Source organism: Zootermopsis nevadensis, unplaced genomic scaffold, assembly GCF_977971745.1.
Source record: "Zootermopsis nevadensis isolate Lab colony 2312 unplaced genomic scaffold, Znev_1.0 Znev_ptg000011l, whole genome shotgun sequence".
Classification (NCBI taxonomy): Eukaryota; Metazoa; Arthropoda; class Insecta; order Blattodea; family Termopsidae; genus Zootermopsis; species Zootermopsis nevadensis.
This window is the reverse complement of record NW_028259143.1, coordinates 2,517,621-2,533,907: the sequence shown is the minus strand read 5'-3', so window position 1 is coordinate 2,533,907 and position 16,287 is coordinate 2,517,621. Positions and strand designations below refer to the sequence as shown.

Here is a 16,287-nt window from a genome sequence, read left to right as displayed (position 1 = left end):
AGAATGCAGTTTCTAGAACGTTTATTTCGTAAACGCGTCGTTACGGAACATTAATTTTTAAAACTAACCCGATATTTTTAGTATTGAGATAAAGCATGTTGCTATAAGATAGACTTACATATCAGGAAACATAAATACGTTCAGAATTTTTATTTGTAAATTCCATGTAAATTGATCGTTTTGAATACAGAGCACTAAATAGGAGGATAATTATTTCTGTTCCTGAAGATGAGCGATTTTAAGCAAAGTGCTGGCATGAGGAGAGAGGTGGCTGTATCAAGTCAATATTCACTTGAATTTAACTTCAAATTTATTTCGCTCTCAGGACGTAATTAAATCGTTGTTGCACAGCGTATCCATGGTAACACGTTTCACTATCGTAACCTAACCTAGCGATGTCGAAACCTTGATCCACGAACTCTCAAAATTCGTTCGAAAAAAAAAAAGACAAAATATTTAATTATATAGGCATGTGTCGTTAAAATCGCTCACCGTAGTTCTCACAGACATAAAATAAGACCGCCACCTTTCAATTCACGTCACATAATTACATGTTACCCCTTTAATATCGCGCATTCTGCTTGCATAATTTTGGAGCATCCCTCAACCGCTAGTCTTTGGCAGAATACAATTACATTCCCTGAAACAAATAATTCTGCCTCTTTTACAAACACGTCAGAGAACAAAAGTTCTCTCTCCACGTGCGCAAAAACCCGTTGCTACATTTCGTTTTCGGTAAGAGATTTCAGAACTCTTCAATTTGTAACACGTCTATTACATAACAATTCCTGCGCCTGCGCCGTTATGTCCGTCTCCCCCCCCCCCTCTTTCTCCCCTGGTTACGTTCGTCGTCTGTTCCAACCGAAAGTTGGCGCCGCGACGCATCGGGCTGTTTGCCGGCGGAGTGGCGTCGGATTACAACCACCGAGTTGCATTAGTGATTCTCGAGCGAGCACTACCGTATCTGTGCGCCATTAACGCGATCATACGACAAAGTTATCCTCAGTTGCCCACCATATCCGCTAGAAATCGAAAAAAAACCCTTCCCACGAACCCAAAGCCCGTAAATCAAAAAGTCAACCTCCTTCTGTCCTTCCGGATTTACATTCAATAACCTTTACTGAATTATTCCCCAATTCCAATTATAATATAATTAAGCGCGTCGATTTTAAAAGCCTCGTACATATCCTCTTGTCTTTGTCAATTATCGCGTCTGTCTGACCTCAGATAATAAACAGAATTCAGTTCACGGTCAATGTTGGAACGAATAGGGTATCAGCACAGTTAGATTTAACAAGTTGTATCCGGTGTGACAACTGACACTTTGACATTTTTATAGTGACGATGTGTTTCAGTGCAAAGTTTTCGCTGTGTTGAATCCCGTCTTCCATATTACATTAGCAGGACTTTTAACTTTTCAACGGAAAAGTAATTTATATACGGACATCCGGTTAGACATTATAATACAGTTTCTAAGAACAAAGTGAAATACGGGCTATTTCTGCTACGGAATATTTTATAATGCAGTGAAAAATACAGTTAACACTGTTGCTTCGTGTGTAAAAAAGCCATATAACAGTCTGGTAAAAGATTGTTTGTGATACAATTATGATTTGCTCTAAAGTGATCAACTTCAAAACCATCCTACGTCTGTTTCTCGTGTATACCTTCCTAATAACAGGTAAGTGTTTGTTTCATTTTATAATAAACTGTATCGTATTTCAGTGGAATATAAGTACGCTATATTTTTATTACAAAATTGGGTAATAAGTTTTGTTTTATTTTTTAATTTAGCAACCATTTAATTGATATTACTTTCAGATATAATACCTGTTTTTAATCATTAATATATCATGTGTGATTAAATATGACTTCTTACCCTTTAAAAATAGAATTAAATTTACGACAAATTTCTACGGTTTACCAAGGATGACTCGCTCAGCGTCGTATTGACTATCCCACTCAATTTGAACTCTACAGAAGACAAACATCTTCCTATCCATATGTAAAGACTCGAATTGTCTCTTTCATAAAATATTTCATAATTGCGTAGTTGACCTTCTTGAAAGTTCAGACTCATACATCAACGTTACAGCTGAGTGATTGACACTTCTGCTCCGTATCAGGAAAGTCTCGGCTTAATATCTCACCCCAGAGCTAGATTGGCATGACTGGTGTTCTACGCTACTCCAGGCAAATTTTTTAGACACTGTCCGGGTCCGTTTCCTTCCCAGTTTTTCCCGCTTCATCATTCATCATCCGTCCTGTCATTCAACACTACATAGGTCAAATTTAACCAACTGAAAGCGTCGCTAAAAACACCTCAAAACTGAAGCTTAATTAACTAAATAACTAACTCCGTGGTCCAACACCGACAACACAAAAGCCAGCCACTGGACACGATCTGATGCCTCTTGTAAATTATAACTGACAGTAGGACTTTACATTTAATGTATCAGTGCCAAATTAAACACACGCTACAATGTTACTGATTTCAGGGCTCGTATAAATGTTTAATTTTTAGTTCATATGCGTGTAACGTGGAATTAATCACGTATTGGAAGCAAAGTGAGAATGTTATTTCATTCTGTTAGTGTGCGCAAAAACACAGTCATAAATATGGTTCTCATAATGGAAAAAAAAATCAAGCCTACTAAACACCGACACAACTGTGTTATTACAGTTAGTGAATTAACCCTTTAGAGCCCAGTGGTTACTGCATGCATCAAATACTTTAATAATTAGTAAATTTGAAGTCTGTATTTATAGCGGTCATATGTTTCTCAGTGTAAAAAAGAATTATTTCCCCAAAACCGCGTTAACCAATAGATCTATGTATTTGTGAAGACTTCTGTTTTCTTTGTGGTACGGACTGAATTCTTAAATATTATATACATCGTAGTAAGATACGCAAGTCTCATGACCTCACAGACTTTGCATTAAAAATATTTTCTGTTCTTACACAGATTATGAAACTAAGAAAAACGTCACTCAAAGTAGCCGATCCTTGGCCCAGCCCAGAGGATGATTTTCCAAAGAAAAGTTGCTCATTGTTTTTATCAGACCGCTTTCTCTCGTTTAAAACGAAATCACATACATACACATTCATGTATGCATGCGGACATACATATTATATACATCTGAACATAAAATTAAAATCTTAAACCAAACTACAAATTAATTTACCTAACACATATATGCACCGACAGAAACAATGTAAATCTATCGACAAAAATTTAACCAACAAAAATATATAAATATAAAGCTATTTCCCATGTAAATTTGTAATTAAGATGTCGACTGCAGATGATGTAATTAATATCGAAAATTTCTAGGACAATGGCATTGTTAATTGAGTGTTGGAAGTAGATATAATATAAAACTTATTACGTACACTGACGGTAACACATAAAATTATAAACATTACAGCAATTTGCTTTGAACATTATTAAAACTATTTATTATCACTTAAACCACGCCCATTCCAGAATCTTATTGTTCACTCGCGGTAATTCTGAGTAAGTTCATGCCCAACCTCTTATTGGCTACAACGTAAAGACAAAATGTGCGTAAAGCCTTATTTGAATGCAACAAGGGAATTTCACACAGTATTCACATTTCATTACTAAATATTCCAGGAAGCCTGGGAATTCTGTGAGGCACAGCGGATGGCAAACACTGATGACAAAAAACATGTGACTCTCTTGGGGCGAATTGTTTTTACCAGCTGCATTGCATAAATTTTCGATGTGATTTATTAAAAATCCCTTCCCTTTGGTCAACTGTGTGTGTTTCCATGTCGTCAACAGTAACCTTCTGTATTTGAGACGATGATTTTAAATCAATTTTGGGAGTTCATTTATTGATCAGCAGGTACGCATTTGAATTTTTCAGTTCCCGTATAGTCTTTTCCAGTCCAGTTAAGTCCAATCCAGTATTCTGTTATTACATTACATAAGACCATGACGTAAATTAATAAAGAATGTTTTAACCACTAGAGAACAACATTTTTGAATAATCATGATTACATTTTGAAATGAAAAATAATTACAGTGTGAATGAAAATACTTCTTACATGATTATGGAAAATATTTAAGATATTGCAATGCACACTCATCGAAAAAAAATTACTTAGTATTCCAAAGTCAAATAAAATTACTCCTTTCTTTAATTCTGTTTTCGAGTGCATTTAGTCACTAAAACGTGCAATATAAAAACGACGCTCAGAAGAAATAGAACAAACGGATGAAACAAAAATTACATACAACATTCCTGTACCCAAAATTCAAATGTAAGAGGTCACATGGCTATCCTTCTCCCAAAATTTTGAGGTCTCATGTAACAGTAAAGCAATTTTGTTCATGATAATTAACCCTTTGAAGCCGAAGATCGTCTGAATATTATTTATGAATTCAGTCCGTACCGCGAAGAAAACACTACACCTCACCATTACGAAAATCAGCTGGTTAACCCTTTGAAGCCGAAGAGAGAGAGAGAGAAGAGAGAAAGTGGGGGGAGTAGCGATAGGCACTACTGTTATAAATGGGGGAGGGGTATAAAGTTGGTTGTGGGCTACGAAGGTTCCCAGGCAGTGCCCGCTCGTCCTTCTGGTATGAATAAGTTTAGTGAGGACAGGGGATTTAGGAGACAGGATGGGGTAAGAAATAGGGTAGGGGGGAGTTGATTCGGGTCTTTGCGTTAATTTTGAATTTTGATATTGGCCTTGGGGGTGGCGTTAGGAATAATTTACGTTAATTTTGGGGGGGCTACTATAGAGCGGAATTTTGATATTACTCTGAGAGGGCTGCATGGGAGGCATGCCGAAGCTCGTCTTCATAATATTTACGAATCCAGACCGTACCGCGAAGAAAACACTTCACTTAATCATTAGAAGTCGAATCAGGCGGTACCACATAAGATTTAACAAAGCCTTAATCACCAGGACATGCAGACGTATGGGGAAATGGAGGTAAAGCTACAAGTGCTAGATGGGTGTAAGTGGTTTGCCTTCGGAGGAGGTGGATTTATCGACCATAGGACAACTTTAAGTTTCATGGTCTCAGTTACTTAAGAAAGAATTCTTACAAACACAACAAATTTTATTTTTAAGTAACCTTAAATATCGTGCTTTACTGCCCTGATGTAAACTTTGTCATCGAAACTTGTATATTAATAGAACACGAACTCTACTTCATGCGGAATAAATAAGTCCAATTAAGTGTATTTCTTCATTAACTGATCGATAAGCAAGAGTCCACATGTCTCTGGAGGCAACATAACACGATAAATAGTGAACGTAATTACCGAATGTAATAAATAAACAAAACTCCAAAGAATAAATCAATAATGCTGCCATCAACCCCTTGCTGTGTCATACCCCGTTACGCTAAACGATTTAACAGCTGTGTTTAAACGAGTTTGGGATTAAAGTGAAACATGCTGTGTAAAATGTTTATCTCATTAATATCTTAAAGTTTCGCTTCAAACTTACTGTGTGATTAATGAAATACAGCAAGAAAAATGACTGAATAATAGACAAGACTTTCTACGTCAGCAATTTCATCTATTGTTCCTACAACAACAGCTCGCAGAGGCAAAACGAAGACGAAATTAATTAATAGACTTAAACGCTTCTGTGTCATTTCCAAATTAGAAGCCAATCTGTCTCATTACGTTCCTTGAAATAAAATAAAAATGTACATAAATCAGGATAAATGTTATTCCAGAACAGTCTTAACTGAATAATTTTGTCAACAATTTTAAGTCTGTAATAAATGTGCATTAATATTCTCTGAACAGAGGCGTGTGTTAACAATGTTTCAGTAGGCAAACATGTTCCGATACACAGAACACATTTCTAGTCTACTGGAGTGGACGGACAATCAGCACGGATTATCTGCTGCTTAATTCGTTCTCTTTGTGAGTGACCTTCGCTTTGTTCCATGTATCCAGTGATCTTATCCCTACTGGGATCATCGCTTTTCCAACACAAGGTTCGCCCTCTTGTCTTAAGTCTACTGACCCTGGTTTGTAAAGAGCGGTCTCTACTCGCAAGTGTTTGCCGACCCCAGTTATATGGGACAGCGTATGTTGACTAAGAACAGGGAACGCGTGGAGTTGAAAAAAAAATGCTGTTTTCGTAAACTCAGTTATCTCTAATTACCTGTTTTGGAATTTTTATGACATCATAAAAAAGAGTTTAATTCCTAGAAAAACAGAACTGGCCACAAGAATATTCATAAATATATTTTAAAGTGTGAACTCAGTTCTTTTAATGATCACAGAAAGTTTGCTGAATGAAATGAGAAACACAGAAAATTCGTCCTTATTATATTCAGCTAGAGTCATTCACGTCAATGATTAAATATATCTTTCCTATTTTTCTCCAAAATTCTGACTGCAGAATTTCTCTAGTCCTGATCTAGGATATAACGTCCCAAAAACCACAATATTACACCTTTAAAGTAATCATATTATTAAAATTAGTTTTAATAGAATTTACATCAAATGTTTCATCATAAATATTTCCTGTACTGTTTGTCCCATCTCGATTTAACTGTGTTATCGAAACGCCCAGTCTTAAAGCGGTCCTTTGTGTTTATACCGTGAGAATTTGGCTGCTGTCATATTGTTCTATCGATTCTAGATTTATCGAGGCATCACTGCAACACCAGTTGCGTAACTATATTGGATGTTACAAACCTGATCACAATCGTATCTGCCAGAATTATTCGGGTGTATTACATGTTTTAGCTTTCTAGTGTCATGGCCACACCGACATTTCTGAATACACATAGTTTCATGACGTGTTCACGACTTTAAAGCCAAGTCGCAGCATCCCTTGTCATTCAACAGCGTCAACTGTTTATCACGCGCAAAGTGTATGAAATTTCACGCATGTAACAAAACATTACCTAGTGTGCTCACCCACTCGAAAGGTAAAAAAAAATACATCTGGTCATATTACATAATCCGTCACTCTGAGGAGAATGGCATTTCGTATTCTGGAGGTCTCGAGTGCAATCCTCGCTCCGGAGGTCGGAAATACAGAAGTGGTCGTGGTTTACTTCAGGCACATACTTGAATATCCTTTCAATTTCATCATTTACAAATCTTAATTTCAAGGAACTTATACTTGAAAAAACAATGATATATTAAACATGGTATAAGTTCTAGAATGAGCTGCCTTAGCCAAACACAGGTTAGGTTAGGTTAGGTTAGGTTAGGTTAGGTTAGGTTAGGTTAGGTTTTGTTAGACCTTTCAGAACAGCTCACAAGGTTAGTAGCGATGTTGTCAGCTTCCAGCAGGACGGAAAATTCACGGAGGGCTGCCAGGCACATAGGACACAAATTCCCGAGGGAGTTTCTGCTGAGGTAGCCACACCAAATATCGTTTCCGGCCTTCTCGTGTTCAAAAGGAAGTTCCTCCACCTTCCCTTTCATTCAAACCAGTTTCTTGTCTCTTAGAAGTTTGGAAACTTAGATGCATGTACAAGGCAAGGGATTTCTACAGAATTTCAGAAAATAACACTTGGGCTTCTATAGAAAGCGGCCTTTTTAACCAGGGCTGTGCAGTCGGAATCGTAAGCAATTTTAGGTGGAGTCGGTAAAAATATGCCGACTCGGACTAGGAACTCGATATAAAATCTTAAGAACAATTTCTATACCGTGTGAGACGCCGGCCGCCTCACGCTTAGGGAGATTCAACGACGCGTTGAGACACGTGGTGTGAGAATAATACTTCGTAACTTTGGCTCCGGTACCAATTTCTGCAATAATCATTAGACTTATATTTAAATATGGGTTATAAGTCTAAGATGTAGGCTGATGATTAACGTGGTGGTGATGAAATCTCTTACGGTGTCATTAACAATTTAAGTAGGTTTACCCTAATTAATACATATTGAGATTTTATGAAGGATTCGGGGTCGGGGTCGGTGTCGGAGATTTTAGTACCGACTCCACAGCCCAGTTTTTAACACTTCGAAACCGAAATACGTCTAAATAATATTTAAGAATTCAGTCCGTACCCCAAAGAAAACACCACACTTTACCATTGCGTAGACGAAGTATTTAATTCCGTTTAAGAAAATAATAGCTGTTTTGTCCGAGAACCGTACAAAAACCCAAAAATACGAAGTGAAACAGTTCGTAGATATCGTTTTAAAGGTTATGCCTAATCACCGATTGTATATACACTCTTGGAAAAAGTTGCATGTGCGTTTATGGTTTACGCTTCTAACTGTGTTACGGGTTGCAGCGAATCGGGCGATTAGTCAGCAATCTGACTGCGTCTGCGTTCAAGAGTATAAAGTCTTCAGATAAGACCGGCTTCAGCTTGTCCATGCAGACACTGCCTTACGGGCCTCAGTAATTCTCTTTGATAACTGACTGACTGGTGTGGAAGAACACGCAGTTACGATCAGACCTTCGGATACAGCACTCATACTTAGCTTCGGGCACATTCTGTTTCAACCCTGCTGTTTTACGTACAGAATGTAACTGGAAGTATAACACAGGAGAATTTCGCTTATGGACTTAATGTTTGAGCAATGAGTGAGGTTACAAACACCCAGAGCTAATGTCAGACCGGACTGATTTAACTACGTAAGAGCAGAGTCCTTGTAAACCCCTTAGTCACTCAGATAATCAAGAAATTATCCATCTTCATAAAACACTAACACTTATTATCACGTCCACAAGAGTTCGGCTATTGTACCCCTCCCGAACCACCGTATTTCCTTAAGGTACATTTTAATATTATCCTCCGTATATACGTAGGATTTCCAAACTGTATCTTCTCTTCATGTTTTCTAACTTAAATATTATATTTATTTTCATGTCTCTCATGGGTGCTGCAGAATACATTGTTTACGAGAAATGTTAATCAGAATGGTTAATTGCAAGTAATATGAACAGTTGTCATCTCAAAATTAATGACGTATATAAGCCTACGCCTAATTCTAGCAATCGTGTGATCGATATATCGATACTCCAGCATCGAAATGACCTGTGCTAATTATGTACAGTAAATTCGATAAATTCTATAGTCATTAAACTTTTGTGGATAATGTAATCGTTTTGAGAATGAAAGACTCTCAACAACAACAAAACAGGGAAATAACATTCTAAAGACGTGAGAAATGTACTTGTTACATCGAAACGCAACTTCCCCTCGTAAAGTAAAGGCAAAACGTACCTCAGCATGAGACTGGCTCTAATCCAAAGATGAACATAAAGTGCCGACACTGAACCGGGGGGGGGGGGTAAGGCGGAAGAGGAGGCAGCGACTCTCCGCTTCTGTTTTCCGATTAGGGTCTGTATTATTAACATGTAAAGCTCGTGTCTGCGTTATTACCGGCAAGCATAATTCCACTTTTAATAATTTGTTGCGTTTCAAGTGCAAACACGTCGATCACATTTGCAGAATCCGAAGGAAATACATCTTGTCCCCATTTAAAAACCATAAAAATCAATCTACCATTAGCCGAAATACTTTTCAGTTAAGTGCTCATGAAAACCTGTATATGACAACTTACAAAAGTAGGATTTGAGGTTCTCATGACGGTGAGTACAAAGATGGCTGTCTTTGCTGCCTCCATCATCATAAGTCACTCATCGCCCTGATGATGGAGGCGGCAAGGACCTCTGAAACGTTCATATGATTCTACCAGACTACACAACCCAGAAGACAGCTATCAACCAGCAACCGTACCCTGAGTCAGATAAATAGAGTACACATCATCCCACCATATTTCTTTTAGACCCATTAAAATATTATCCACCAATCAGCACCTAGGTCTCACAATTATTCCTTACCTTAAAATTTTCCTATCAAAATTCAGTGTGCATTTCTCATCTCCCAACCCATCCTTCATTTGTTCACCTATATAATATTTTACGAAGAATACAATTTATGAAGCTCTGTTTCACATAATTTTTTTCAGAAATATTCACAAGATTCAGTAGAAAAAATAAACCTTCCGTACCTGAAACGAAACTCGGCGGAACTTAAATTCTCTAATTTTTACTTGTCCGATAGTATCCCTTAAAACATTTAGTATTTGGAGCAGAGAATCAATTTGTAGTATTAAGGACATATGGGCTTAAAAATGCTAATGTCATATAAGCAAACTGTACTTGCAAATGGATGTACATTTGCAAGGGAACTGTCAAGGACCGCATTTATAATTATTAAGACAAGTTATGTCTATCTGACACGCGTAAATGCAGAAACCTCTCTCTAGCGACATTTCACAACACACAGCTTGTTACTGTCTTCATTAGCTCTACGAGTTCAAGCCGTTGCCTTGGTAAGTTAATGGTCAGTGCCAAGGCTCCTTTACATTGAAATGAATTCCTTTCAGTCACAGGATTATTAAGTACTCCAAGCCAGAATATGCAAAGTGAAAGGAGGGATTCTGCACAAGCTTGGTTAATACACGTAAAAATAACGAGTAGGCAACTATAAAATTAATATTTCTTCGTATTCATAACGTCAAATATATATTCTATTGAGAAAACTTATAAATTATAAGCAGTTTCTTTCTGATGCAATGTGTCCTATTAACATAAATAAATTTGCCAACTTAAATATTTAGAAGCCTACAACAAACAGGCCGCTTAATAATAAAATACTTATCAAAAAATAGAATTCAGGATTTATGGTAAGCGAATAATCGTCAAACATACGAGGTGTATAAAGACTGTACGTAATATTCAATTACAGATATTAACAAGATGTGTTGTTTGCCTCATAGCATCAATGAATATCTGTTTCTCCTTGTTCTACTCTGCGGAGAAAAATAATAGTTCCTAACTGATCACAACAGATTCATTTTAATATTATGTCTGATCTTTCCGCTTGAAGAAACAATTATACATATCACAGCCTTGATTACGCCATATCAAAAACTGCCCCTGTTTAAAATTAAGAGGAAAACTTTCATTATCATCAGTAGTCGTCTTTATCCAAATAAAGTTTGTCATCTATTGGAATTCGATTAGCGCACAAAAACCATCCCCTGAACTTATTTCCTACAACCATTTACTGAGAATAGATTTACAGTTCATTACTTGTCGCAGGATGTTCAACTTCAAGGCAACAAATAAATTAATCTATAATTTGTCCGCAAAGAACTTAAATATATAGATTTTCTGTCGTTATAAGTGATACGGTAAAAACTAAAATTTACTAATTATGCTAGACACTTGCTTTGAGTATAAATAATAACAATTAGTAGGTAATGGGAAATCAGCACCAAAATCAGGATATTTCACATGTCTGAATTGTATCAAAATCCAAAATTGCTTACCCAATATTTCGACTGCCCTTAAACTCTTCATAAGGCACTCTTTCGTTACGCCTTCCTAATAATAAAGATGGCGTGATTTCGTATTCGTCTCAACGTAAAAGTGTAATTGTACTCACCATCTGAAACAAGATAAAATGACAATTTTAGCCAACATTTCTGGATAGTCTTCACTTTGGATCTATAAGCATGACTTTATTTAAACGTAAATAATTCTGGGTCAAAACTCTACAGAACTAAACATGTTACGTAAATACAGGTGCCCAATACGACTCGGACCACATGAGAACTTTATTACTTGGCATAACACGGAAAAAGTACAAAGAATAAAAACAGAATTTAAGCGGTTAGAACGCTGGCCTTGTAATCCTGGGGTCTCGGGTTCGATTCCCGGCGGTGCCCGAATTTATAACTTGTGTTTGGCAAGGCCGTGGTCTAGGTAACACGGAGTTTTCCTCCGGGGGCTTCCCCGGTTTCTCCGTGGCATCCCAACAATTACTCCATTCACACACAGAAGAAGGCAATGGCAAACCACTTCTGGATCATCTGCCAAGAACGTATATGAACAGGTCCCATTCCGAGAAAAGGATGGAAGGATCCTGTTCATATGGACCTGTCGTCAGACAGAACACTACAAAAAAAAACATATACACATAAATATCATATTTAAACTCACACATAGGCATGTTAAACAACTTACATGAATTTCCGTCAAATTATTTTAGAAGTTCGTCTTAATATTATCCTCTAAAAACATCGCTTCTCTTGTGGCATACAGTGCATTTAATTTAGAGGAAACAGAATAATTTATTCCGTAATGTTAACTTTAATTTCTGGTACTTGAAATGTCGCGTGTAACTTCTAACATTGATGCGCCTGTAAACCATCACAACTCTAACAACACGCACCATATTTGTTGGGATGCTTCACGGAGCGTCATTACGCTTTATAATTCCGTTGTATGTAACGTTGTTGACCCCAAAAACTCTTAACCCTACTACATTTAAAATGGTTGTTGTTCAAACAGGACATAACCTCTGACACTCGAGCTATTGTGAGTACTATATTTTAACCATGGACTCATTTGATATCCCCGGGCACAAATAACCACACACACAGCGTGACGAATTATAACCAGATTATAGTTTCATACATTTCATCAAAAAATAAACAATTTGACGTTCATTGTTTTCAAGTATATGTGTCTAGCACAATTGTTTTATTTCAGGTGAAGTGAAAAGTTTAAAAACAGTAACAAGACCTTCTATTTTACCGCAAACTAATGAAACTATGGATTTATTTTATTCTTATGACTGACTACCAAAATATATATTTAACCTACTAAAAGCCTAAATTATTTATTTGATGTTATTTCAGAAAATCATATAATTTATAACAACTTTAAAACGTGGGGCGAACTTATCTGCCAGTACGAGCAATTGGAGTAAAAGTTTAAAAGTCGATTATAATATTCACTTGTTCGTATGTTCCTGCAAAGCTGATTTCTTTAATAATTTCCTGAATAACACTTTAAATAGAATTATGTTAAACGCGTTAGATAAGTGTTCAAACTTCTATAAAATGTTTAAAATGTTAGTACGAAATTTCATAAATATTACCAGACGCAACTTACACAAATCTCTACCATCAAGTGTTCAAACTGATTTTCTCGTCTTATGAAACAGCAGTTTGAAACATAATTTACGCCAGCAGTTGTACAGTTCCCGATTTATTCTGCAAAGTACTGCCATAAATACAATATGCTGCTCCACATCTAAGAATCACATGACTTGTATACCACATTTATATCTCATTAACCTCTTCCGCTTCGAAGAAGAAAAACAACGAACATTCTGGAACATAAATAAAAGTTGTAACAACCAGCAAACACTATTCTTCGTTAAGATATAACTTAATTATATTCGACATGGTTTTTCTGAAAAATATATGAATCCTACATAATTCTCCTGTAATTTAAGCATGTTTGACACAATTTTTTTTTTCCTTTTATGTGAACATCTGGTTGGCTGACATCACAAAATAACCATCCTTTTTATTATATTTAACGATGCGTTATTATTCGCATGGATTATATTGCGTTGGCGAGTAGGGTGTTTGTAAATTCTGAATTCGACTGCTAGATGAATCCTAAATTATTTAAAACTCTGTATCAAGTTTAGTGTCGTCGTTAAAGACATAATTGCTATTTATGAACATTTGAAAGTAAAGAGGATGAAGTTGTCACTACCAATTATTAGATATTATCTAACAATCCTCTTAAAGAACTGAGAAAAATCGTGAAATATGTATATCCAGGCCAAGATACGAACCAAGAATCTTCGAATACAAGTAATGGTATTAGACATAATACACAGAAATACGACGTAAAATAAGGCATATCTCGTCGTTTGTGATTCATTTAACGATGCACACTAGAGTAACAGGATAAATATTGAAGTTCAAAGGATATGGAAGGAAACGATCGTGGCCTAATTTCAAGTAATATCACGGAATTTATATGGAGAAACTGAGGAAGAATCAACTCAGCAGAACAGTAAAGATAACTGTGCAATATATAAGGCATGACGTTGTTTTCTATACATTATCTGTACCTCTTGCGTTCTGACTTAATTTTCTTATTCCCCTACTTAAGCATTACTTTAGAGAGCAGTCTCGATGCTTCGCATTAAACCTGGTGCCATTACTGCGAAAGAACATTTCCTCCCTCACAGTGTAATTAAGTACATGTATCTCTCGTGTGAATTACATTTCCTTCAACTCATTTCCTACTCTGACAAAACATAATGAACAAAGAGACTGCCTGTTCTTCGCTAGGAAATAAGACAGAAATAAAATCCCCAGTAATTAAAGCTATGACGAATTGTGTCATCCGAGTTCCGTGTGCATCGAAGCGCAATCAGGAACTTCCGCTCGCCAGACCGCATGGCCACTGCGCGTGCGCAAATGCCCTTCCTCTAGCCGGACATTCGGTTTTACAGAATCCGGTTTTATGCGTTTAAATCAAGCGACAAGCGCAAAACCTATGTAACCTACACATTTTTATAGTAGTATTCTAGGATGTGATACAGTGTAGACATGTACGCTGACACCAGAGTTTCGAAGGAAGACACTACTTCCATCTTCAGGACATTATAGCCACGAAGACAGCTTTACGAATATCAGCAAGAACCTCACAACTCATAAAATTCACACATCTGATGATAACAGAAATAAATATGTCTGATTCAAAGAGATGGTTTAATCACACCATTACGAGACTATATATTAAATGTGTGTACGCAATAGTTTTTAAGACGAAAGAATAATTCACTTAAAAATTCACGTTCCTATCAGCACAATTGTAACTTGGAACATTTTCAGATTCATTACTGAATGCCATAAAAGTTGATTACTCGAAATAACATGAATAACCCATGAATAGTCAACACAACTCCACACATTCCCGATGGACGATGTCAATTATTCGATGGACCTGTCACACACAAATTTGTAATAGTCTAACACAAAGCCTTGAACAGGGGTTTAATAAACACAGACGCATTCAATTAAACACGACCTCACACTCACGGGAAACAAACAAAGCTACTAGGAACGCAAAGTCTAATTACTTTCAGGCAAGGACACGGCTTAAACAATCTGGCATTTCTATGTACTGAAATCATTTTGGGATATTAAATATAATGCTAATTCCCTTGTAATTTACGAGATCATACAATTAAATATTTACGTGAGATTTCATGTTCTCACATCGACGATTATGACAACAGCTGTCTTCTAAAATATTACTTATAGTAGTCTGGTAGATAATAACCGACGTTTCAAATGTGTTTATTTCTGCCATTATCAGGGCTAATTTTATTTATCATCCATAAGTACAGTTTTTCGCAATGTCTCTCTTGATTATTACATTCAAAAGCATCCCTAAGGCACTGTTAGTGCACTGCGATACAGACAAAATATTGTACACGCTTTTCTAATTTGAAAATGTATAATTCTTGACAGATAGGACATACGTTATTTTTTAGCAATCGTGGTAATGTGCGCTGACCCGAGGGACCTATCAGCGCTGAGTCTCAGTATCGAGAAAACTAGCTGACATGACAGAGTCCAAGCGCAAAGCCAACATTTTATTTGATACGATGGTAAAACTGGCCACAATGTGTAAACCACGTACGTATGCAGATTACGACAGAAAACATGTTTATTTCCACCATTTTATTTATATTGTAATCCTGGGGTATCGGGTTCGATTCCCGATGGCGCCCGAATTTATAACTTGTGTTGGGCAAGGCCGTGGTCTAGGCAACACGGAGTTTCCCTCCGTGGCATCCCAACAATTACTCCATTCACACACAGAAGAAGGCAATGGCAAACCACTTCTGGATCATCTGCCAAGAACGTATATGAACAGGTCCCAGTCCGAGAAAAGGATGGAATGATCCTGTTCATATGGACCTGTCGTCAGACAGAACACTAAATAATAATAAGATGAGGTGGTCTAGCGGTTAGAACGCTGGCCTTGTAATCCTGGGGTCTCGGGTTCGATTCCCGGCGGTGCCCGAATTTATAACTTGTGTTGGGCAAGACTGTGGTCTAGGCAACACGGAGTTTTCCTCCGTGGCATCCCAACAATTACTCCATTCACACACAGAATAAGGCAATGGCAAACCACTTCTGGATCATCTGCCAAGAACGTATATGAACAGGTCCCAGTCCGAGAAAAGGATGGAAGGATCCTGTTCATATGGACCTGTCGTCAGACAGAACACTAAATAAAATAAAAAATAAATCCTTCTAGGTAATGTTTCTATAAGTTTATGCGTAGCAAATTTTAGTTCATGTAATTATAAAATATGAGGGTAATGTCAGGCTGTCTAAATGAAGCTGTTTGCGATTAGTACGACATATATCACGGGTGAATAAGGAAAACATATATCAGAATGCTGTTTGGAGA

The 16,287-nt window shown here is 36.9% G+C and overlaps 1 protein-coding gene across 2 annotated transcripts in view; it reads left to right on the top strand.

Moving 5' to 3' along the window:
* Positions 1-862: 862 nt before the first annotated feature.
* LOC110839591 (uncharacterized) overlaps positions 863-16,287 on the top strand; it is a 120,863-nt gene continuing 105,438 nt past the window's right edge. For both annotated transcript variants that reach the window (XR_015534670.1, XM_022083949.2), the window contains exon 1: positions 863-1,681. Coding sequence is in view for 1 of the 2 variants with exons in the window: in XM_022083949.2 (XP_021939641.1) it covers positions 1,609-1,681 (73 nt within the window). In the remaining variant the exon portion in view is untranslated. The remainder of the gene's footprint in view (positions 1,682-16,287) is intronic.